General features: G+C 46.2%; 1 protein-coding gene across 2 annotated transcripts in view; it reads left to right on the top strand.

Moving 5' to 3' along the window:
* KCNH1 (potassium voltage-gated channel subfamily H member 1) overlaps nucleotides 1-26,151 on the top strand; it is a 308,219-nt gene that overhangs the window by 110,300 nt on the left and 171,768 nt on the right. For both annotated transcript variants that reach the window (XM_024551338.3, XM_045188348.2), the window contains exon 7: nucleotides 13,700-14,129. In XM_024551338.3, the coding sequence (XP_024407106.2) occupies nucleotides 13,700-14,129 (430 nt within the window). The remainder of the gene's footprint in view (nucleotides 1-13,699; nucleotides 14,130-26,151) is intronic.

Below are 26,151 nucleotides of genomic sequence, written 5' to 3'. Positions count from 1 at the left end.
CAGGGTTGACTACCAGAAGGGGACTTGCAGTGCCGAAGCGGAGGAATCAACAAGTCACGTGCTGGGGTCTCCAAGGAGGCCTGGGGCTGGAAGTGGGGACTGTGATGGCTGGTTATGGTAGTGAGTTTGCAGAGGAGGGGGTGGGTGCTGACTCGTGTTTGCGTTAAGCTCGGTCAATTTTGAATGGCTCGGGAAGACCCCAGGGAATTCATGGTATCTTATTTTTTTTCCTTTTTAAATGTAAAAATTATGTAAAAACATTAAGGAAAATTATAAGAAAATAGTTTGCACATACTGTGCCCAGGGATCAGCAAATGGGTCAGAACTAGCTCACTACCTGTTTATGCCCCGTGAGCTAAGAATGGTTTTGGGGGCCAGCAGAAGTAAGGCTTGCTTGAGTGTGGGTGGTAGGGTATGTGAATGTCTCACACGAGGTGGACAGCAATTTGAACAGTTCACCAAAAATGTCATACGGTGTGCTTGAGTGTGACATTGTTGTGTTACAGAATCACATGCTTATGATTTTGTAATAAAAAAGGGGGTGTTATTTGTGCTGGACCCTGTATTTTGAAATGGCTGAAGAAACGCAAAAGAGAAGAATGACCCTTTGTGACATGGGACAATGACATGAAATTCAGATGTCAGTGTCCATACATGAAGTTGTATTGGAACACACACTTGTGTGTTCCAACGCTTGTGTGTGCGTTGTCTGTGGCTGCTCTGGGCCACGACGGGCAGGGTTCAGGAGCTGTGACAGACTGTATGGCCCACAGAGCTGGGGATATTTACCATGTGACCCTTTACAGAAAATGTTTGCCGACCCCTACTCTGACCCAAAGATTTTTCATTTCTGCCTACTTCCTTCCAGTCTCTATCTAAATGTACACATAATTTACATAGTTGGACACATATTTGTACAATCCCCCCTTATCCACGATCTCACCTTCCATGGTCTCAGTTCCACGTGGTTTGAAAATATTAACTGGAAATGTTCAGAAATAAACAATTCGTAGGTTTCAAATCGTAGGTGGTTCTGAGTAGGGTGATGAAATCTGTCACCATCCTGCTGTGTCCGTTCTGGGTCACAATTTGTCCCTTTGTTCAGCGCATTCACCCTGGAAATGCTGCTCCCCAGTTAGTCACTTAGGAGCCAGAGAGAGAGAGAGAGAGAGAGAGAGAGAGAGAGAGAGAGAGAGAGAGACCACATTACATAACTTCTTATTACAGCATATTGCTGTAATTGTTCTGTATTATTACCTACTGTTGCCAATTTCTTACTGTGTCTAATTTGTAAATTGGACTTTGTCATAGGTGCGTATGTATAGGAACACGGTAATACGCATACAGGGCTCAGTACCACCCACAGGTTTAGGCACCCACGGCGCGTCTTGGAAGAGATCCCCCTCAGAAAAGGGGGAACTAATATATATGGCTTTTCTCACTTTGCATTATAAACATTTTTCTGTAAGAGTCACCATAATGGTCATATGAGTGAATTTTTATTTGTGTAGTGTTATAAAAGGTAAAAAAAATGCCTATATACATTGTCCCATTTTATGGTCCCAACAACCCATATGATAAGCGGGAGCCTCCCATCTCACAGAACTGTCACAGCGGCTCGGTGATGTGCTCCAGGCCACACAGATGGCAAGTAAAGCCAGGATTTCTGACCCCAAACCCTTATTCATTTTACCGCACAATATTGTTTACTGACAATTATATAAATGTTCGCAAACCAATGTGAATTATTTTTAATTAACAGTTCTCTAATTATTAAGCCCTGGCTAGTGTGGCTCAGTGGATTGAGTGCTGGCCTGTGAACCGAAGGGTCACTGGTTCGATGTCCAGCCAAGGGCACATGCCTGGGTTGCAGGCCAGGAGGACCCCAGTAGGGGGCATGCAAAAGACAACCACACATTGATGTTTCTCTTGTTCTCTCTCTCCTTCCCTTCTGCCTCTCTAAAAATAAATGAATAAAATCTTTTAAAAAAATAATTAATAGATGTGTAGGTTGTTCCCAGTTCTTTCCTTTTATCAGTAGAGTCTCAGTGAACATATTCTTAATTATTTTATGTATTTACTTTAAGGAGAAAAATTTAGATTAGTTTTAACATTTGAGTTTCAACAGAGCCCCAGTAGTGTGAACGGGGTAGGGACTGAGCTCTGAGTAGGGGGATAACAGATGGTCTCACCCTTCAGCAGCTGCTTCCTCAGTCATTTAGGAGTTATATGTGAAGTTCCTGTTAGCCCCAGGCACAGGGCCAGGTGGCCTCAGGGGATTTGGTGCTGAAATTGAGGGAGCCCCTGCCCTAGAGAAGCTAACAGTTATTGATATATGGGATGGCAAGGGGACAGGTCAGCTGGTGGTGATACTGCACAGTGGTGCACGAGATGGGGAGGTCTGCTGGGTGCCGGGGAGCGGGCCAGATTGGCTGGGAGCTCAGAGAAGAGTCCTAATGTGCAGGATAAGTAGGAAGTTGGCCAGGTGAGAAGGGGGATGAGGACAGTGGGAGGAGGCATCAGTTCAGGCAGGGGAACCAGTCTATGTGAACGACAGGCAGTAAGACGGGTCTGCACGGCTGCGAAATTCAGGTTTCGGTGCATCTGAGTGCAGGTGTGTGAGAAGGTGGGGTGAGAGAAGGCAGGTGGAGAAGGTAGGGCCAGTCACAAGGGCCTTGTGTGCCCCAGAGAGGGTCAGGGGCTATCTCATGAGGCACTGAAGAGCCTGAGCATGGAGGACCGGCACTCAGCACCACCTGGTAGAATAAGCGAGTCACTGCATGCAGAGTAAATTAGATAGGGCGAGCTTGGAGGCTGGGGGCAGTTAGCGCAGCTGGTACAGCAATCCAGGTGAGAGACAACAGTGTCAGTGTGGATGAGAAAGTTGCACTTGTTCCAGAAACAAATAGAGGCAAAATTAATAGAACTGCGTGATTGCCTATATGTGGGGAAAGAGAGAAAAGGAGGAACCAAACCAAAGATGACATAGAGGCTCCTGGAATGAATGTTTCTTTGTCTTTTAGATTTTGATCTGTTAATGTCCATAAAAAGGTTATTGGGACAAAGGATATGAACCTTTGAAGACTCTTGATATGCTTTGGAGGTAGTGCATTCTCCGAGAGGCAATCAGTTTACAACTCCAATAAGTGGGGTTTCGAGCAGGGAGTAATTTGATAAAAATAGTGTAAAGCGATAGCAACATGCAGGTCAGATTCGGTCAGAGAGCCCGGGCTGGGTGGCTGTTACAGGAATCCAGGCTGAGCTATTAGCCATAGCCCGTCCTGCTCTCCCTGTAGCTGATCTCCTGCTTGTTCATTCATCTAGGAGTCAAGTACCGAGTGCCAGCTCTGTGCTAGGACTGCACTGGATGCCTCAGGGGCGTGGAGAGGTGAAAGAAACTGGCTCTCTTGCTTAGGAAGGGTATACATATGTAGTAGGAGATCAAGACACACAGTCAAAACTTTGGTAAAAGGTAGTGTATGAGAATGTAAAAATAATGTTACAAAATGCTGTGGGAATTCAATAAGAAGAAATTAATTATAGGGGACGGATGGGGTAGAGGAACAGGTTGATTCAGACCAGGCTTCTTTGCAGAGATGTGGTTTGAGCTGGTTTTTACTGCAAATGGATGGAAGTTTGGGACAGCTGGGTGGGAAGAGTCCAGGTGGAGAATGAAACATGTGTCTGGGGACACAAAGCCTCCTGTTTAATGTGAAATCCGTCTTTGGGGCTGGAGCTGATGCTCCAGCAAAGGCAGCACAGTGTATCTGTGCATCTGGAGCTGGAGGAGTAATCCAGGAGTTTCTGAAACCGCGACTGGCTCAGCGATTGTCCGCCTTGCAAACCAGTGCCCTAGTTTCTGTGGCAGAATGAAGCAAATGGAAGAGGATTTCTGATTCTGAAACATGGTTTTGCCTCTAGGCTTTCACTGGGAAGCTGGCAGGGCACCTTGTCTCCCTGAGGCAGGCGGGTGTGCTCCCAGGGCTCCAGGCCAGACCTGGCAGCCAGGCTGTTTTCCCGCCCAGTGCTCCTTAATCCTCACCAACCCCAATCTCCGCCCCTACCCGCCTTGTGCTAAAGTACAGGCTTTGCCTGGGGCCACCAGGACCTGCTCGGAACCAGTGGGAGGTATAAAGTCTGAACCTCCTTGTGCGATTCCTCTAAGACATTTTCAGTTATTTTATGAAAACCAAGGAATAATACGCTGGAAAAGTGGTGTAACTCTTAAGTGCTGGTGGATGCATGGCATTCCTTGATTCAGTTCAGCGTTGTTGAGAGCCTGCTACAGCGTTCTAGGTGCGGGGGGTCCAAGCCTATAAATGCCCCGGGGGAAAACGAAATGGGGAAGTGGGAGTAGGGCGTGTGGGCTGGAGGCTGTGATTGTGAATGGGGTATGGAGGAAGGCCTTGTTTGAGAAGCTCACACTTGAGAAAGGACCCCAAGGAGGGGAGTAGGTGAGGCATATTGGTGTACAAATGTTCCAGGGAGAGAAAAAGCAAGTGCATAGGCCCTGAGGTGGCACCTACCTGCCGCGTTTGAGAGGGGGGAGGCAGCGCAGGCAGCACCAGGAAATGAGGTTGGAGACGTCTGGAAGTGAGGGAGAGAGCAGTGCAGAACGCGTGGGCCTCTGGGGCCACGCTGAAGGCTGCAGCTCTTACCCTGGGAGGAAGCCATTGGAAGGCCCATTATCATCATAACCGTTGCATTTCCTGTCCCTGCTCTGACCTCCTAGCCACCCTCTCAGACGATCTGGGTTTGAATCCAGCTTTGGACAAGCCACTTAACCTTTCTGTGCCTGTTTCTCTGCCCAGTGGGAGTAATAGTAATTCTTATCTTACAGGGGTTATAGTAATAGTCATAGTAATAGGGGTAATAGTAATAGGGGTAATAGTAATTCTTATCTTACAGGGGTTATAGTAATAGTAATAGTAATAGGGGTAATAGTAATTCTTATCTTACAGGGGTTATGGGATGAGGTCATACTTGGAGCAGGCAGCTCCTGACGCATGGTAAACGCTGTGTAAGAGTTTGTTAAGAACAGAATTTTTCAAAAACACTGCAGCCTGTAGACTCAAACCAATACCCAGTGTCCACAGCAGCATTATTCACAGTAGCCCAAAGGTGGAAACCTCTCCAGTGTGTCTCAGGAGGAGGACAGATCAATAAAATGTGGCCTATACACACAACGCAGTATTACGCATCCATAAAAAGGAACGGAATTCTGACGCATGCTGCACCATGGATGAGTTTTGAAAACATTACGCTAAATGGAAAAAGCCAGACAGACGCAAAAGAACAAATATTGGATGACTCCACTTATATGAAGAGTAGTTAAATTAGTAGAGACAGAAGTAGGTTAGAGGGCACCAGGGCTGGGAGTGGGGAAGGGGGAATCCACATGTCCGGGTACAGTGAGTCCTCCCTGCACCTTTGTTTCCTTATTGACAAGATGAGGGGTGTGCGCTTCTTGATCCCTGGGGTCCCCTCCTGATCCAAAGTCCTGCGATCCCAGGACTCCTATGCCAAACCTTATGTCCTCAGCCCTCCATTTAGATCTGGGCCATTTAGTGGTCCCACCCCTTGGCAGCTTCCATTGGCCATCTGCTTTCTGGTCTGCAGATATGGGGTTGTGTCCCAGTATCACCAGGAAGGGATTTAAATGAATGTCTATAAATGTATCAGCCTTTGAAAACGATTTCTAAATAATACCACCACCAGCGGCACTCACTTGTAGAGCTCTTGCTTTTAACTTTCCAAAAGCAGTCCCTATGAATTATTGTTCTGCAGCCTCATCACAGTTCTGTGGACCAGGTGAGATGTGCAGAGTGGCCCCTGCTTGGCCACTGGCATTTTGGGGTCTATCCCTTCCTCAATCTGGGCATCACTGGCCTTGCCTGGGGTGGGGCTGAGAATCTGGGGAGTCTTTTATGCCCATTTTGTTTCACCTCTGAGGTGAAGTGATTTGAGTAAAGGACGGAAGCCAGCTTCCTGGCTCTGGGCCTCGTAAGTGTGGGAAACCCATATGTACAGAGTACCCACGGACCATGCACAAGGTGCTGCCCTGGCTGGTCCAGGATGCCATTCTGCTAGTCTGCAGATCACGATCTGAATCTAAGCTTTTTCTTTTTTTCTTTATAAGATTTTATTTATTTATTTTTAGAGAGGGAAGGGAGGGAGAGAGAGAGGGAGGGAAACATCAATGTGTGGTTGCCTCTCACGCACCCCATACTGGGGTCCTGGCCTGCAACCCAGGCATGTGCCCTAGACTGGGAATCGAACCAGTGACCCTTTGGTTCCCAGGCTGGCACTCAATCCACTGAGCCACACCAGCCAGGGCTGAATCTACGCTTCTTCATGGCAATAGTGTGTATGCAATGGAAGGAGTGTTATCTGTTTATTCTACCACTACTTTTGTTTTTCCCTTTTTCATTCTGCTACTTGCTGTAGATGAACATGGCCTACTACTTTTTGAAGAGAAGGTGGGACCCATCAGTCTCTCCTCCTAAGTCAGGTGCGCTTTGGAGGAATGGAGTGAATGAGGGAACACAGTAGGCTGCTTTGTGTCTTTGGAATAGCCACAGAGGAGTTCAGTCTCGTTGCTTGTTTTTAAAAATCTGATTGGAATCAGCACACAACTCACCATCCTTCATGGCTGCTTGTCCATCAGTTAATTTATTAAAAATCCATGCATTCATATAAAATGGGGAGAATTATACTATGTATCCTATAGGATAGTTATATGAAGTATGTCAATGCATGTAAGACTAAGTTAGGACTGTTTAGCATATTGCCAGTGCTTAACAAATTAATGTTGCTACTAGTTGGTGGGATGGGGTTGGCAGATCAGGGTCTATATACAACTTTTCCATTAAAATGGAAAACTACTGAAGTGCATGTTCATTATTTTAGTAATTTCTAATTTCTGTAGCCAAGAAGTGCTAGATCTTTTAAAGCGAGTCTAGAAATATGAACACCTAGGGGTAAATTGTATTCTATTAGTTTTCATTAGTTCAGGTGTGCTTGGCCTTTCGTTGACCTTTCCCCCACCCCTGGGGTGAGCACATCCAGAAGCATGGGCGGGGCCCCTTCTGCCTGCTCTCCTTCAGCTGACACAGCTATTCTGGCCAAAATCTCTTACTTGTTTGTGGGCAGCTTTCCACAGAGAGGGCACTTCCCCAGCTTTGTTAGCCCTAACCTAGAGGTGACTGACATTTCAGAGCCTTTCCTTCCTTTTTGCGCAGGGCAAATAATCTCTCCCTTTTCTCTCTCTCTCTCTCTTTCTCTCTTTCTCTCTCTCTTTCCATCTCTCCATCTCCCTTTTGGCTGGAGAAAGGTGACTGCTGCTCAGGTAACAACTGATACTTTTGTGAGCGTTAACCCTGGGTCAGTGCACCCTCTCCACCGTACAGGGGAAGGGCGGTCACTAGGTCACAGAGCCATCGGACTGTGCCAGAGGCAGGGCCTGGCTCCAACCCGACGATTTCTTATCTCTGTGGCTTCTCTTATTCCCCAAAGTTGTAGTTACTGATTACTTTAGCCACACAGAATGGTGACCGTCCTTACTTACTTCTGCCTGCTTCCAGAAAGTTTAGAATTATATCTACCCAAAGCCTCTTAAAGGAGCCATCATTGTGCCTTGGGACATTCCTATGGAGATTTATCCTCAGGGGACAGATGGCAGCAGAGTGGAGCTCTGTGTATGATGGGTGCTTCCTGGAATGGAAGATTCTAGAATGATTAGTGGTCTCATCACCACTCACTGCTGAGGCTGCAAGGGCTTTAGATCTGTCTGTGAAGATGGGACAGAGTTAAACCATGAGCCATATTAAAGCTGATGTGTTGACCTTCCTTCTAGCTGAAAGGGGGTCCTTATTGTCTTGAAATCAGGAACCCGTGAAGTTATGGCCACGCTGCCTTTCTGAGAGTATCCTGTTTCTCCCTGTCCGATTCTCCTTGCCCATTTCTCAATGCCCCGCATGTCTGTCTGTTCAGTCGCCCAGACACCTGCAAGTGTCCTGGGGCTAAGCATCCCCCACAGCCTGCTCCAGGGACCCTGTGACCCTTCAGAAGTGTTCCCAGTGGCCTGCCTGGCTCTCATCCTTGCAGGTGGCTAGTCCTGAGTGTGCAAAAACTTCACACCTTCCCCAAGTCTCCCAGGTGTCTGCCTTTGGCTCTGCCAGAGTCCCCAGATTCTGGGGAACCTTTCACACATCCAAAGCGGCTGCTTGAGCCTTCCCTGCTGGCCAGCCTGAGGGAGGTCTCAAGGTCATACCACAAATTCCTGGGACTTGTCAGGAGGCTGCCCTTGTAGGGGCTTGCTTTATAGCTTCTAGGGGCTTCTGCCTCCTTATTTGAAGCTTGGTTTTGGGTGACGATGAGAGTGAAGTGGATTATGTTTGGGGAAGGAGGAAGTGTGTCTTTTAAAGCCAAACTACATTGCATAGGGAATGATCTGTGTCTCTCTCATCCATTACACAGACAGTACGATCACATGGGCCCGGAGGCCCCAGCTGTGGTCTCAGATGTTACTAGTGGAGGCGATGCTTCTATAATGTCAGCGCTGGTTCATGTCCGAGGCTCTGGCCGGGCAGTGGTAAGCGGGCCAATGCCCTAGGCAGGCCCCAGTGCCGAAGGCTCGTACAGACACAGAAGCCATTGAGGTTTTCACCTGCACCAGACCCTGATGTGCAGTTGTCTCTGAGAATTTAAATCAAATTAGCCTAAAGCATATTAAGGGCATGGTTAATTCTGTATCCGTGTCAGAGCCGCAGGCACAAGACAACTTCATTGCTTCTTTCAAGCTGGGACTCAGCTGTGGCTGGGCTACTTGGATTCCTTTCACTGTCCGGGAAGAAGAAACCTGATAGGATCCTTCCAGTACTTGGCTATTATAAATTGTGTTGCTATGAACATTGGGGTGCATACTGTAATTGAACAACAATAAAAAAAAAAACTGGAAAAGAAAAAGAAAACCTGATAGGATTCTGAGAAAGACAGAGACATGACTTGATAAACCCAGATTCTCTCTTCTGCATCCTTTGGTTTTTAATTGGCCAACAGTACAGTTTCGATTTTCAGCGCCTCTAGAAAGCAAAAGAGCCTGATGGTACAGTATCACAACAGTTGATTTTGTCACAGTGGGCATCGTAAACAAAAAGAAAGCAGGTGGTTTTAAGCAATATTTCTAAACTTCCTTCGATGACAGTTTTCTACAGACACTGCAGATGTGCCCTTTGGATATATCATCGGATTTAACAAATGGAAGGTCGCAAGCTGTCCCTCCTACTCGGTAACCACATCCTTCCCCTGAATATGGTCAACAGACACGTTAAATGAACTGGAAAACTACTCCCGATACACCACAACCACAGGACCTGTGCTAAGTCTGTGCTTATAGTGGCAGCTCAGTTGTGTTTGCCACTGCGTCGTAGTCACCTGCGGGCTATGTTTTTTCTGTGGCCTGAAAAAACATTGTGGGCAAAGTGAGGGCAGAAGACTGCATCTTGATGGTTTTTCTATCACCGATAGCTCTTGGCTATGTCTTCGTGTATTAGATTTTCAGGAAATGATCGCTGAATTGAATTAAACAAGACCTACAGTAAAATCTTGATGCAATCGGAGGGCAGCCAATTATACCTAAGCTTCAGTGAGTAACTTCCAGTAAGATCTGGTTTGCCAGTTTATTCCCTTATGCAGGTGATGAAACATTTGTTCTTGAAGTCACCTCTGTTTTAAAGACAACAAACAAACCAAGCTCTGTTAACAAAATACTAAATTCTTGTAACGGACCACTGGGTTTCCTCTGGGCACAACTTCTCCATGTGAGTGAGTCTGCGAGGGAAGCACGGGGAGGAGGGAGGAGGGTGCAGAGAGGAGTAATCCTGAGCCACGTGAGCTAGAAAGCAATTAAAAGTTTACCTGCAGAATTTGCTATGGATACCTCAGGTCTCCACACAGGCCTGGAAGCCTGGGGGAAGTATTCGAGGGCCTGAAAGACTGAGTAGTTCTTTTCAATAACTCATTGTCACCAGTCTGTGACAATGTCATTTCCATGCCCATGGCAGAAAAAAAAAAATTGAGCAGGAAATTGTTGAATCTGATTAGCCGAGTACGCAAGAGATAGCCCAAGTTGATGGACTGATTTATTTAGTCTGGGTGAATAGGTAAAACTCAATAGCCCACACAGAAATGATTCTGGTCACTATCGAATGCCCACTTCAATTCGAATCGCATCAGTACCACCGCAACTTAGGTGATGAGCTTTCAGAAGGCTTCCTTCCAGGCGTAGGTGTTGGCCCTCGGCGATGGGCTCACCAGCCCAGGTTCTTGCCCTCCCTTCATCCGTGTTGACTCAACTGGAAATTCTTAATTCTTCATAAATTTAGGGTTGTCACAGAGAACTCTCTGGAACCAGTTGGAATGCGAGATAGGGTTTCTGATACAAGAAGTCTCTGGGAAAATGTGATTTGCTACCATATGGTGCTATAGTCTTTTTTATACAAAAATTAAAAAAAAAAACCAACTTTAGAGTATTTTGTTTTATTTATTGCATATACTGAACTTTAGGCAAATAAGAAGAAAAAATTAATAGCTTGAAATGGTTTTAAACAGCCGGAATTCCAGTGGTTGGTGCACTAAGAGGGAACTGTTGCAAGACTGTGTAACAGAATGTCAGTGTGAACACAGATAAATAACACAACGAGGAAGTGTGTGTCTTATATTGCTCCAAAGGCTCCGTAAAATGAGAAAAAAAAATTTCTAATAATCCAAACTCTTTAATTCAGTTTAGGAAATGTTTGAGACCCTTTCTGAGAAGGTGCTGGCTTTAGACCCTGTGTAGGTACACTAGTTCCCTGGGTGCCATGACATATTACCACAAAGTGGCTTTAGTACAACAGAAATGTATTCTTCATAGTTCTGGAGGCTCTGTGTCCTGAAATCAAGGTGTGAGTAAGACCGTGCTCTCTCTGAAGGCTCTAGGAGAGACTCAGTCCCATGCCGCCTTCTTAGCTTCTGGTGTTGCCGGTAGTCCTTGTCATTCCTTGGCTTGTGCTACGTCACTGGTAAGCACATGGGGCTCTCCCCCTGTGTCTGCTTCTTCTCTTCTTATAAGAACACCAGTCATACTGGATTAAGGGCCCAGCGTATGACCCCATCTTAACTAACTGTACCTGCGATGACCCTATGTACAAATAAGGTCACATTCTGAGGTTCTGGAAAGGACACAAATTTGGCGGGATACTATTCAATCCAATACAGGAGGCTTCTAAAGTGAATACCAAATGACTCCAGCCTTCAGGAAGACGTAGTTAGGAAACTATAAAGCAAAGCAATGTGTTTAAGTGGTAATAGATACAGATTACCGTGGGTGGACGTTTGGAGGAGTGAGTAAATGGTTGGGACTACAGGGGAGTCATGGAGGGCTTTAGTGGTGGACCCAAAAGATGACTAGTATCGCAGAAGCAGGACTGAAGGACTAGCTACCAGTCGGAAATAGGGAAGCCCAAGCATTCAGCTCAAGCATTCTAGACTGAGGGGCCAGATTGAGCAGGCAGAGAGATGCAAATGTAGGATGCTCGAGACAGCTGGTGTGTATAGCCAGAGGTTAGCCTGGCCTTTGGGCGGTGGTTGCCACGTGTTGTTGTGGCCATTGGGAAGGGAGGGAGAAGGGAGAGGGGTTGAAGTACAGGTGGAGCAGTAAGAAAGATGATAGGAGCCCAATTGTTCAGCTCCCTTAGTGACTGCCACAGAATGGGATCTTCAAGTAGTAGTTAAGGGAGAGCTGTAATGACTATTCTTTAAGGCTGCTTGAGGAGACCTTGCTGGTCTCAGAGGAGCTGGAGTTCTATGCCCTCTGTCAGCTCTCAAGTTCTGTGACTCTTAGTAGAAATATCTTTTCACTAATCATATCATGCCTCTTTCACTGGTTATTATGCTTTTGCTTCCTTCCTCCTTCCTTTCTATCAAGCATCTTCCATGGGCCAGGCACTGAAGATACAATAGTGAGTGAGAGGACAGAGACAGCAGCATTCTACTCTCTGTCTTCCCTGTAGCATTAGCACAGGAGTACGTAGCAGGCTCTCGGGGCATGTTGCTTTGAACTGAGTCTGAGTGAGGAAAATGACAAGGCAGTTTGGCCCTGGGTAAGAAGCTCTTCTTCAGAGTGGAGCTGCTTTGAAAGATGACTTCAGGAACCTCCTTATGAGGAGGTGGAGGGTAGGTGGCAGCTTACAAGTGTTTGATGTCTGAGTCATCAAAAAGGCCCCTTTGCCTCCCAAAATATCTCCTTCACCCAGGCTGTTGGCGCTTTTTAAATTCCATTATTGGAAGTTAGTTTTCCTCCGTTAAAATGCAAATGCCCTGTGGAGAGAAGTTATCCGTTTATCCTCCTCAGTCTTTTGCATCTTAACACGAGGGATTTTGTCAGCCTTTCCTGCATGGCAGGTTTTGGAGAAAAGCACATGGAGGGGAAAGGAGACCCAGGGAGGAGTACTAGACATGCAAAGGTCAATTTTGTCAAGGTTGTCAGTTTGGATGAATTGAGCCTTGGCTTAGAAAAATCCATTATTATCCATTTACTGGTATTTGTTGGAAAAGAAATGATCTTTTTCTGTAGTATGTATTGTGGCTACAAAACTCCCCCACCCTCATCCTAACAAAAATAATTTGGGTAGACTCCTGATCCTCTGTTCCTTCTTGACAAGGCTACGCTACAAATGGTTTGTGTGCTCACTTGTCAGGGAAGGCCAGTGATACAGCTGCTGTAACAAATATCCCCAGAGTTTCAGTGGCTGATTTCAGAGGTTTCTTTGTTCATTCACATTTCAATATGATTCAGGTTCACTGGAGGGGAGAGGGTGTTCCACAGAGTCTTTGAGGGACCTGCAGCATGGAAGGGATGTTGCATTCCAAGAATTTGTAATTTTTCTGAGAAAACAGGATCTGTTTTTCTTAGTTATTTCTTGAATTCATTTTTATCTTAAAAAACTGTTTTCAAATATGTTTCTTCTAATTATAAAAGTAATAATTTCAGTCACAAAAATTAAGTAAATATATACAAGTATAACAAAAATATATACAAATATAACAAAAAATTTCCTGTAATTCCCTATTTTCACAATGAAGTGATAACCATTGGTAGTGTTTTACATCTTCCCGTGTGTGTTTCTGACCATTTTTGAACACATAATTATTTGTATACTTGTGCACAATGTAATTGGAATGAAAGATTATGCAGTATGAAATAAATGCTATGCAACTCTTAAAATATTTCATATTACTTAATATGAAATATTACACAACCCTTACAGTTGTTTTAAAATAACTCATGACATGGAAAAATGCTCATATATATTTGTGTACTTCTGCATAATATAATTAAATTAAAATTCTAATTTTATTTGGCTTGTTTCCTTTTTTATTGTCTTTGTAATGGAAGTAGGCAAAAAGTTCATGGAAATTTCCCTCCCATACACATTGGAATAAAATTCTAATTTTATTGTGAATAAGTACACAAATACATATGAGCATTTTTCCATATCATGACTTACGTTAAAACAACTTTTTAAGGGTTGCGTAATACTGCATCTTTGGAAATATACTGCGCTGACGAAAGCAGCCCGGTAGGGAGGAGGAAAGGGGACGTGAAGGAGTGGTGTCTTTGGTTCCCAGCCCTGACTCTCTGCTCCTCTTCTCCCAGGGCATCAGCAGCCTGTTCAGCTCTCTGAAAGTCGTCCGGCTGCTGCGCCTGGGGCGAGTGGCCCGCAAACTGGACCACTACATTGAATACGGGGCGGCCGTGCTGGTGCTGCTGGTGTGCGTGTTCGGGCTGGCTGCTCACTGGATGGCCTGCATTTGGTACAGCATCGGGGACTATGAGATCTTCGATGAGGACACCAAGACCATCCGCAACAACAGCTGGCTCTACCAGCTGGCGATGGACATTGGCACCCCTTACCAGTTTAATGGGTCCGGCTCAGGGAAGTGGGAAGGCGGTCCCAGCAAGAACTCTGTCTACATCTCCTCGTTGTATTTCACCATGACCAGCCTCACCAGCGTGGGCTTTGGAAACATCGCCCCATCCACAGACATCGAGAAGATCTTTGCAGTGGCCATCATGATGATTGGCTGTAAGTACCGGGGGCGGGGGCTGGGGCTGGGGCTGGGGCTGGGGCTGGGGCGGGAGGCATTCTGCGTGGTCGTCCCTTCCCTTACAGGTGGAAATAAGGTAGTGGTTACCATGCCTGCAGGATCAGGGGTGTAAAAACTGAAAATGTAGGGAAGATTTTTTTTAAAGACCAGCTTGACAGTTTTCCTGATAATTAAAAAAGTACATGTGTACTGTGAAGACATTTAGAAAACACTAAAAAAGCACAAAGTAGAAAAGAAAGGCCATTTGTCTCCCTGTCAGAGGTAACTACCATTACCTTTTGGTCTCTCCTTTAACGATTGTTTTCTATCCATATCTGAACACATAGAGATAGATTTGTATAAAGTTAAATGTGTATGCTCTACATCCTATTTGGTAAACCGCTTGTTCACAGAACAGTGAATTGCGGAAGTCTTCCCAGGTCCATTTAAGCTTAGTTCTGGATCAGCACAGTTCAGCATGGTACCAAAAAGAGAAAGTAGAAAAAGAGAATGTGAAATATCTCATTAATTAACTTTCATATTGATTGTACATTACACAATAATAGTTTTGATATAGTGGGTTAAGTAAAATATTCTATCATAATCGATGTCATAGTTCTTTTTGCCTTTTTAATGTGGCTCCTAGGAGAATTTTACATTTCATTTCTGTCGGACAGTGCTGATCTAGATCGATATTGTTGATGTCTGCTTGGTGGTTAACCAGTGTTCCAAATCCAAAGACGTCGAAACCCAAAACAAAACAATGCAAAAAAAAAGGCTTTTGTTCAGTTGAAAAGTAATAGGTTATTGGATTAACTTGACTGGACTGAAACACAAAAACTACCCTCATTCTTGAGGAAGGTACTAAAATCTCAATAACGTACCCACTGACCATTGAGGAGCTGTTTGTTTAGGCCGGAAACAATGGTCTACCTTCACTAAAGGGACCCATGGGGAGGAGTGGGCCCAACAGGGCCGGGGAAAGTACATGACCTTGAGTGGATTGGACTCACGGTGAACTTGCCAAGTGTGCCAAGTGCACATCAGTGACAAATTGTCCTCCCATGAAGCATCAGTTTGGACAGTAGTCTGGTCTCACGCGAGGAAGCTGGATTCTGGTTCCAGCAGGCAGAAACCCTTTTGCTTGGGGTCGTCCTCAGGGTGGAGTTGACGCATTTCTTGTTATACCAGTCAGGGAATTGTAAGACCAGGGAAACCTGAGGCTTCAGTTTGTCTTGCTTTGTCCAGCCCAGCAGAGATTCAGCTCCCTCTTGTATGGTTGGATTTCACCCCTAAGAGTCACATTGCACAAAAGTCACAAGAGTCCTCCGGTCAAGGCACAGAGCTCGCCTCTGAGTGTTTACTGAATGTGTCTAAGGGTCATTGGTTCATGGGAAGTATGACTGATGGAGCTTTTGGGTTTGCTTCTTACTTTAAAATGGGGTTTAACAGCGATGATTGACTGACCATGGGAGTGAGCGTTGGGCGTTTCTGGGTAGCTAATTGCTTTAGCTTTGTTAGAACTTGAGTTGCTTTCTCCTGCCGTGTAAAAGGACTTAAGACTTGCTCTTCTAGAACTATTTCAGCCTCAAAGCACCAGTTTTCTAGGCAATGCTTGCAGCAATTTTGTGAGTTTGGGGGCATCCGCTGAACAACCAGACACAGTGTGCTCAGGCCACAATTTCTGTCCCTTAGAGGGAGAGCTGAGACACTCTACCCATTGAAATATCTCATAATGTCCATTAGAGAAAATTTAAGAGTCGTTTAGAAAATGGGCCCCATTTCATGGACTCCCCAAGGGTTTTCAAATACGAGAGTTCCCTGCAACTTTTTACCTGGCGTGAAAGAAAAAAGAAAATAGTTCTGGTGGGCCTATAATAAAGACAGGCAGTGTGGTTTTGCAAAACCGTTCTTCCACAGAGAGCATAATTCCCTGGGTATGATCTCCAAGGAAAACCTCAGACAATTATTTTCACTTCTTTTCTCTCCCCACTCTCTCAGAGCTGGGTGATGTTTCCATTCCTTTAAATAAAGGGTAATACCAGGTGGTCGCGTCTGCAGCCAAGTCTGATGTTTAGGAAGGCAAGTCTGCTTAACAGTAACACCATTTCCTGAACGGTTATTTGTTAGTCGCTGCACCAAGCGCTCTACACACGATTTCTGCTGCCCACAGGACTTCTATATCTGAGAGGTTATTTTCTCCATGTAACAAGGAATGGAAGCTTGGAGCAGCTGACTCACTTTCCCCTGAGTTAGAAGGCCAGCTCCTCCTATGGACCCCCCCGTGCTAATGTGGTCTGAGAACAGAGTCCGCCAGCCTCTCCAGCTGAAGTACCAACACTTGGAAAATTCCGTAAACGTTAACAAGCCAGCAGCTGTGCCCTGGAAACTTTTCGTGTGCTTGTTTATTGTTGTTTTCATTTAAGAACAAGATTATGGTACAGACTTGGGGGACCAGGTGTTCCAGAAACCAGCCATTTTTCAGCAACCTGTCACAGTTACAACTGTTCCACTTTCCACGTGACATGTCTGACAAATTCTTGTACCAACAACAAAGTCATCGCGCTCTGTGTAACGTGGCAGCAGTTACCCTTGTAAACTCACATTCGTTCCAAACAGCCTTTGCTCGGGGCGCGTGCTGATGTCTTATAGATTTGTGGGGTCCTCTTTTATCTTGCTCTGCCTGTGTGTGGACAGGTGCCCACCTGTGTCCTTACCGCATGGCTCACGGGATTGGACTGGCCCCGGAATCGGCTCCTCTGGTGACAGGGAGCACTGACCCATCCTGCGGCATGCCACAGTGCCAGTGTTCTGTCTCCGTCACCCTGGCTGTCAGGCCTTAAGGGGCTTGGAGAGACACAAAGCCAGTTTGCTTTTGAAGTACTGGTTGCATCTTGTGATGTTTTTCCTCTTTGCATTGAATTTTACATGTGTTGGTAATATTATTTCTTGGCTATTGTGTTGCAGTGTATTAGCCATAATGTAGGTTATCCAGAAGCCTTCTGTTGCTTCTCCTCTCTGCTCTCCGTCACGGAATATCTCATTATAACTCGGCTAATTCCCCGGAGGATGAGAGGAAGCAGGAAAACTGAGTATTTTCAATCTTTCCTATCTTTCTGAGGTGGAAAGTATTGGCTAAAATGAGTTTTTGTGATTAGTTGTGGGTGTTGGCTATCTACAGTTGTCTCCAAATGCCTGGTTTTATGTCTAACTTCCATTCTGGGGTCGTGTCCTGGGCTAGGGACAAGCCAGCCCCTGCTTGATCTCCCTGCTCTCGTGGGGTCTCCAGTGGTCTCCATGGTCCCCTGAGTGGACTGCATACATCTTTTTGCACATTTCCTGTGTGTAGGTGATGCTGAGTGAAGTATAAGGCTGCTCTGGCCTTCTGTGTGACACCGGCGAGAGGATGTCCCCCCTTTCAAAAGGCACATACTGAGTGCCTCCCCAACAGACCCCTACTATGTGCTAAGGATTCGGAGACTACCACTGTGGGTGGTGCTCTCAGGGCATCTGCGGTCTGACGGTGGTGGGGTCTGTGGGAAGGACAGAGACAGGCCCTGCCCCCCCTCCCCCAGCAGCCAGTGACTCAGGCCCGGAGATGGAGCCCTCACGGTGGGCTGACCCTCCCCTGGCCTCTGAGGGATCCTCATGGAAGGAGGAGCTGTCAGGGGGAAGCGATCCTGTGTCCAGGAGGTCTTGGTCTCAGGTTAGGGACACGACCCTGTCTTGGGGAGCTCTCCAGGGAGAATTTCGTGGTGAAGAGACATTTCCACCTTTTTAAAATAAGCTTTGCACTTTTCTGATTCTCTCTTCATAATGTCATTGCTGTCATCCTGTCATAATGATTAAGCCCCATTTATTTTCTTTCTCTCTGACAGTGGCGGGGAGTCTAGACATCGCACTCCTACTCCAGACAGCTCCCCACAAACACTGAACATTTGGTCTCCCACCTCGGCACTGCATGACACCTGCCTCTTTGAACTCATTTATTTTTTTTCCCCAGTCCTTCCCACCTCAGCTCCTTCACATCCGAGCAGGATGTCAGTGCTGCAGGGACCCTTGAGAGCATCTATTTAGCCCAGAAGAGCCCCTCCTCTTGCCCTTCTGCTGGGCCAGATCTCCTCCTGATCAGTGCTTCAGTCAGCCCCCCACCTCCATCCTGGGCCTGGGAGCTCCCAGAGAGTAGTGGGCCCGCCCTTTGTGGTTTGCTTACATCATCTTCTCTCCTGGGGGAAAGGCACACTAGCGACCTGTACCCCTGGGCCTTTGACCCCACTGCCTCACCCACTTGGAGTATGCTTGCTGGTTTCCCTTCCACTTAGACTATTTGCAAGCCACTGTGAACTTTTCTCTGCCTCCTGCATGATCTTACCTAAATATTTCTCATTTCACTTTTGCTGAATATGCCTTTTTGCATTCCATAACAATATACTGGGTTTTCAAAAATGATACGGGGCACATCTTCTAGGAGGTGGTAAAGATACTCTTAGGAGACCTTAGACACATGGTGGCTGCTCAATAAATATTTATGGACGTGTTGTATCTGAACAATTGAGAAGGTGCTGGAGTTCTGGAGCTGGCCTGCAGTGTTACTGGCCAAGCTTCTTTATTAGTTAGGACATGGTGTTCTGCCGCTGGGCAGAGACAGAGAGTAATAGTAGCATCAACAAGGCATATGTTTCCTGGAAGTTCAGGGTCGGTCTGGCTGCTCTGCGGTCTTCAGAGATGCAGGCTTCTTGCTCTCTTCAGCACGAGACTTCCTTATCAGGATCCAATGTGGCTGCTCCAGGTTCAGCCATATGTTCTTTTTCCAGAAAGTAGAAAGAAGAGGAAGGGGAAGACTGGCTGAATTCTTTCATCTTGAGAACAAGGCTAGGAAATTACCGTATTATCTTTATTCATGTCACATTGGCTAGAACTTGGTAACCTGGCCACACCTAGCTGCAAAGGATACTGGGAAATCTAGTCTTTATTCTGGGTGGTCATGTGTTCAGTTCACGTGCAGGGTTCATAGCGCAGAGCTTCACACCTGGGGTGTTCAAGCAGTGGTAGCTCTCACCTGCTGCTCCATGTCCTCTCACAGCGTATTTCTAGGACTCGTCAAACAATGAGCCCTGGCTGGTGTGGCTCAGTGGATTGAGCTCTGGCCTGTGAACCAAAGGGTCGCCAGTTTGATTCACAGTCAGGGCACATGCCTGGGTTGTGGGCCAGGTCCCCAGTGGAGGGTGGGCGAGAGGCAACCACACATTGATGTTTCTCACTCCCTCTCTTTCTCCATCCCTTCCCCTCTCTAGAAATAAATAAATAAATAAATAAAACTAAAAAAAATGATGTTCCTCAACATCATTGGGCATGCTTGACTTTCTGAGAATTCGAACCTACATAAAACATCAGGTACATTGCAGCGTTTAATGTACAGGTCATTAAATATACATATATCTGGATGTGAGTTTCCCTAGATATAATGCTTCTTAAAACAATGGCCTGACTGCAAAGCAAGCGAGGGGAAGCTCTTCAAGGAAGAGCAAGTCTTTTCATGTGATCAGAGAGGCCTCCCAGGCATGGCTGTCCAGACCTGACTGGCAGGGTCTTCACTACACAGGAAGCAGTACCTAGGGGAGGGAGAGTGCCCCACCCCCTGGAGGGAAGGAGCTAGAAACACGCGTGCACTGAGCGCCCAAGACATGCTGGGAACTTTTCCTTACGCAACAACTGTGTATAGGCTTTGTGTCCCTGTCTTGCAGATAGGAAAGCTGAGGTTTAGAGACACAAAGTAACTTACCCAAGGTCACAGGATGAGTGGCTGAATTGGGTTTTGAACCAAGTTTATGTGCCATCAAAGTTTTACTTTGTTTTGTTGTTTTCCCTGCTGATGATTTTGGGATGTGGGAGGGGCGCACGTTCTCTGTGGTGTGGGTGGTGTTGCGGGGTGGCAGGGAAAGAAGGGGGCTGTAGAAAGATGGAAGAGATGGGCTGTTTTCCTGGAAGCCTGCTCTATTACGTTGAATGACAGCTGTAGTGACAGATGTCTGATTATGTGTCTTGTGGGAAGGCATGCTCCTCATTCGTAGCTGGATTACTGCACCAGGCAGGATAATCTACAACAACATTTTAGACGTTAGAAACCTCTGCCAGTGGGAAGCCACTGGATGAGGGGTATTATCTCTGACCTTACAGATGCCCACGTCATTTGCAAAATTCTTTTTTAAAATATAATTTGCATCCAAATGGCAATTGTCACTTAGCGATGTTTCTGTCATCAAATCTTTTGTTCCTATTTTGTTTCTCCGTCTGTGCTCTTGGAAACTCTCCTTACTTCATAGGACAGGTAGCATTCTTCCATTTGTTTAGATGAGGAAATCGTGGAGTAAAGCAATAGAGCCATTGATAGATTTTGCAACTTCAAGCAAAATGACATATAATGATGAAAACAATTTTACTGTAGGTTCATTGGTATGAACGAGAGTTAAGTTCCTGTGGCATCTCATCCACATTATAATGAAATGACATCGAACACATTGACGTCATTCAAGGACCTGCTGCACTTTGCTGGAGGTCACACAGCTGGTTACCATAAATCACCATGTATAATGCGCTCCTGTGTATAATACGCACCCACAGTTTTGGCCCGAACTTTCAGGAAAAACATCTTTTGTTTTGATTTTTTAAATTCAATTTATTATTTATTTATATTTAGAAACAAAACTGACTATCCTATTCCAAGGTATTATTTTGCATACAGATATCATTATTGCTTTCTGGAGTTATACTTTTAATGCATAAGCATACATAAAAGAATTAAAAACATTTATATAGATACAGAATTAGTGCTACTCATGTATAATGCACATCCTTGTTTTTCCCTCAAAAATTTGGGCAAAAAGTGCGCATGATACTTGGCAAAATACGGTCGATGCAGAGCTGGGCTGAAGCTCCTGTCATCTGCACTCTCGGTTCGGTGCTCTCCCTGCTCTTCCAGGTCACTTTGAATGCAGCTGCTCCTGGTGGCCACTGACCCCAAGTTAGGCCAGTAGATTGTAGCAGCTGGTCCATTTATGGGATGTCCCCAGACTTTGATGAGAAGAGGTGAAGGTGGCAGAAGAGTGGTTAAGACCTCCATTCTATTTTCATGAAAAGAACTTGATTAATCCAGTTTCACTCCTTTTGACTGCTGCTTCTTCTTTTTTTTTTTAAAGATTTTATTTATTTTTAGAGAGAGGGGAAAGAAGGACAAAGAGAAGGAGAGAAACATCAATGTGTGGTTGCCTCTCACGCACCCCCTCCTGGGGACCTGGCCTGCAACCCAGGCATGTGCCCTAGACTGAGAATAAAACCAGCGACCCACCGATGTGAACCTTTGGTTCGCAGGCCAGCACTCAATCCACTGAGCCACACCAGCCAGGGTTCTAGGTGCCTCTTATCAAGCCTTTATTGTGGCTCTCAACTTCTAGGCTGACAATTACAGATAGCTAGCGAGACATCACACAGAGGAGAAAATAATTTTCCTTTCCTTCTTTAAAATTGGTGAGAGGAGGAATGCCCACCAGGGAAATATTTTCTAAAAATACATCAGTGAGTATGGTCCCTGAGAAAACAAATGTTAGGTTCACCTGCCAGTTCCCCAGAACCTCAATCAGTAACAGTTTACCTGAGTATCTCTTTGTTCCTTTCATAAACATTATTTGACTGTCTGCCCTGTGCCAGGCACTCCGCACCCTTGGTCTGCATTGCTTGTTCAACAGTTCAGCCCGGGACTTTGGCAGGCATTGGCTGGGGTGGGGCGGGGTGGGGGTGGGGTGTTACAAGAAGGGGATGGTGTGCACGAAGGTGGTGATGGCACAGAGGCAGCATGATGCTTTATTTACAGAGGAGCTTGATACGGGTTTGTTTGTGGAACTGATCATCAAGATGAAAATCTTCTGGTGAGGACGCTGGAAAACTAGGAGCTCTCAGGGCCGACTCCATAAATCCTCACCTGACAGTGACTTTGTGGACTCGAAAAACATTTCCATTTTCACTTTTCCCCATTGTGGTCCTCTGTGCGTGTGTGAGAATAATTTTAGCTCTCATCAGCTAGAGGCCTGGCTCTGAATCATAGCTACGTGGTGATAAAAAAACCACTGTTGTCGCAAGGAAGCTTGACAAGGAGAGAGGTCTTGGTAGGAAGAACAAAATGAAAGAGCAGGAGGCTTAGAAAGAAAATCAAATATGTCAAAAATCACCAGTGAGTTCTGCAGAGCTGCAGGTGCCCTGCTTGTAGGGCTAACCCTACTCAGAGGGTGACCTTTGTTCATCCTCGGTGGGGATGGGGCAGGTGGGGTGAGGAGAGGAGCTGAGTGGGCTGAAGTACGGGAGGCAAAGCTAGCGCAGGGGAGGGGTCCCTCTTCCAGATCATAACTGCGCAACTGAGTCCAGACCCCTTCTTCGAGCTCCTGGGGAAGCAGAATGCACCCATTGGAGAAACAACAGTGAACTCTAAAGCATCCCTACAAAACAAGGCACAAATGTTCAGCTTTGTGGAGAACAGCAGGCTGACTGCAGCTTTGTGGGGACAGCAAAAACGAGGGGGGTCTCAGTCCCAGGGGACTACTTGGCAGGCCGAGCAGGACGGTGGGGAAAGAGGCAGAAGCAGCCTGAGGTTCTTTCCCGGTTTTCTTTTTGACTCCTTTTCTCCTGGGAAACTCAGGTGTTTAATTACAGGAACCGCGCTCACAGGCCAGCTCAGAGGCCTTGGCCGAAATCCAGCACCTTAACAAGTGGAAGGGAGGCGAGCTTCTGAGCAAAGAACTTTCGGGACGCACAGTGGAATGCGGGATTTGAGCCTTCCATCTTCGCTTCTCTCCCCAATCTTCCACAAATTTTATTAAACCTCTGCTCTGTGCTCACCAGCCCACCACTTAGAGATGGTGTGAAGACAGACGGATAATCAGCCATTCTTCTTCTGTGATAATTAACCAGAGCTCCAGTGATCTCATGGGAACTCATAGAATTTTGAAATTAAGGAGGACCTCAATGTCATCAGGGTCACGGACTCACTAGATCTTTGAATCCTTCCCTGAAGTCCGAATGCCCCTCAGGAGTGGGCTCATTGCACTTACAGATAAGCTCGAGGCTGAGAATATCCCTCTTACATACAACTGTAATTCCTTCCCTGTGGATTTCCCCCCTTATTCTTGGCCCTTTATTCCTGGGACTTCATGACCAATCTAGGTTTTCTTTTACACAACGGTGCTTCCAGTATTTGAAGACCATTACATCTGCCTTGAGGCTTTACCTGTCCAAGCGGGATTCTACTAGCTTCTTCCATATGGTTTTGAGAACTTTCTCCACGCTGGGGAATGGTGACCTCTTTTCTCTCCCCGTTTGTTCGTGTCTCACTTAGGAGGGGCCCAGGACAAATCTGCCTGTGGTTTGGCCAGAGCAGAACTGAGCAGAACCATCACTTCCCTCATTTTGAATTTGCATTCATAGGTTGAAAGAGCCACAGGACCACAAGGGGTTTTAGAGACCATTGGTCCTAACAGTATCATCATGCAGGTAAAAAGGTGAGGCCCAGATAGAAGAGGTGACTCAACTAGTTAGTGACAGAGCAAGGAAAGAATTCACATCCCCAAAAACCCCAGTCTTCCAAGGTTGGAGCCCTTTCTACCACTCAGCACATCGATACATCTTTCTAGGCTTCTCATGATTCAAGCTTGTATTTTTGACTAACGACTTGATAGTGTTGATTAAAATTCAACTGGCTCCCAGCTAGATGTCCTAAGTTATTTCATAGGTTCTACTGGGAACCATGTTTTTACCATCTTCTGCTTTTCCAGTTAGCTTTTTGGGTCCAAGTTTACGATTTGACATTTATCCAAATGTTTCCCCATTTCCCTTGGCTGCACCAATCTGGGAATGGAGTCACGGAACAAAGTCACGGTAGTACGGACAAAACAGTGATTCCTTTTTCCATCGCTTCCCAGCCAGATCATTAGAACCCAATTCTGGTTTCAGGGGTAACAGTGATGTCTCATGTTGACGAGGGAGTGACCTTTGCTGCCCTCTTCATCCGCCCGGTAGTACCTGCTTTCCTGCCCTGGCCACTCCTGTCCGGTACCACATGGTTTCCCATTGTGATCCCTACCTTGCTGGGCTGTACACCCTTTCCTCCACCAAGTGCTGATGTTCCCCCTCCCATCTCACTCACAGTGACATGCAGAGGCTCTGTACTTCGCTCCAGTGTGGGGGGAAATGCTCTCCTCCCCGACCTCCCCGAGCTAAACGCTGGCACCGTGACAGAGCGCTGTCACTTCGTGCTTCCAGAATAAAGCACTTCCATTTGACTTGCTTTTTTAAAAAAATCCTAGTCTCTTTTCTTAGACCCTGACTTGGATTCCCTCGAGTTTTGTCTAGAAGACACTGTGTGATGCTGTCCCCTCCCTTTCTGCTCCGCTCACAGAATCTCACCCTCAACCAGTGTTCCCAGACGAACGACGCTTGTTCTTGGCAAGCGTTGACACATGGAGAAACCGTATTTCTACCACTCTTTGCTTTAGCAACTGGCTTTTTGGACTCAAGTCCATGATTACCATTAGGTCAAGCCGTTCCCCACTGGGTACAATTTCTTGGCATTTGAAGGCCATTGTTCTGCTACTTGCAGGTGTTATTAGACCTGGGAAGTGGCCCTTAGTTTCCTGCACCACACCCACCCAAGTGACCGCTGGGGCCTCACACGTAAGTAAATCCAAGCCTTTTTGCCCCCATGTGCCTGGATGGAGCTTTGACCGAGTTACCATTTTAGATTTATTTCTGATTATTTGATTGTATGTCAGATACATGATTTCCAAACGTTCTCTTCTATTCCATGGGTTGCCTCTTTACTTTCTCAATAGTGTCCTTTGCAGAAGGCTTTAAATTTTGACACAGTTCAATTTAAATATGTTTTTTCCTTTGTTGCTTGTGCTTTTGCCATAGTTACGGATTATGGTCTTTAATCTACCCTCTTGGTTATTACTTCCTTAGCTTCAAGTCATCCACAGATTCGATCCATGTGTCATCAGTTGGGGGGGGGCGGTGGTTCTGGTCCATTTAATTGTTCCTTCACGCTGCGTCATGTAAAAGCAGAGCTCACTCTAGAACCACTCCTCCTGCCTCCCCACCCCCTGACCATGTCTTCAGAAACTTGCAGGGGAGTTCCCTAAATCTGTCAGTGAGCGAATCGGAGCCAACGTGAGGTAAAGCACTGAATAAACAGCGAGACATACAGCTCATCTATCCACAACTTCATTACGAATACGGTAGCTGGCAACACTTTTATGAATTTCACCCACCGGATGTCTCTTATCTCCATGGAGTGAAAGGAGGCATGGGAAGTAGTTACGACAATCTCTTAGTTTTCCTGGGGATACTGCTGGAAGCTTGAGGCACAACTGTCATGTGTGGAGTGACAATTAGCACTGGTCTCCTGTTGGGTGCTCCTAAGTGTTACCTGAGTCTCAGAGGAGAAATGTGGTGTCGAATAGTGGTATCAGACCTGCAGTATCTTGTCATTCTGTCCCCTGGCACTGTGTCCACCCCGATGATCTGGCAGTCAAAAATGGCTGCTGCTCACCCCATATTAAACCGTAGACCTGCTTTTCGCAGTCCGCTCAGCATTGGAGACCTGGCTGTTTCTAATCCTCAGGTTTAGAAGCCAGGCATGAGTCTTGGGGCAGGAAAAGGACTCTCATGAGGTCACATGCTGACCTTTCCACAACCAGCCTAGCTGAAAATGGTACCCATGACCCTCTACCTCTCCAAGTTCAGACCTGACTGCATTTACCACCCATATTGGCCTTCATCCAGCTGCTTCCCTGAGACCCTGACACCAGCAGAGAGAGAGAGTGAATGAATGAATGAATGAATGAATGTGTATTGTACACATTAGGCCACTTACAAGTATCCGGGTTGAGGAAGAGAGGCTCAGGGTGGCTGACCAATTTACCCGGCGTGACACAGCTCTGAGTGGAAGAACCAGAGTTTACACCTAAGTCTAAGGTG

The sequence above is a fragment of the Desmodus rotundus genome, chromosome 12, assembly GCF_022682495.2.
Source record: "Desmodus rotundus isolate HL8 chromosome 12, HLdesRot8A.1, whole genome shotgun sequence".
NCBI lineage: Eukaryota > Metazoa > Chordata > Mammalia > Chiroptera > Phyllostomidae > Desmodus > Desmodus rotundus.
Note: the sequence above shows the minus strand (reverse complement) of the source record. Positions and strands in the feature narration are given on the sequence as shown.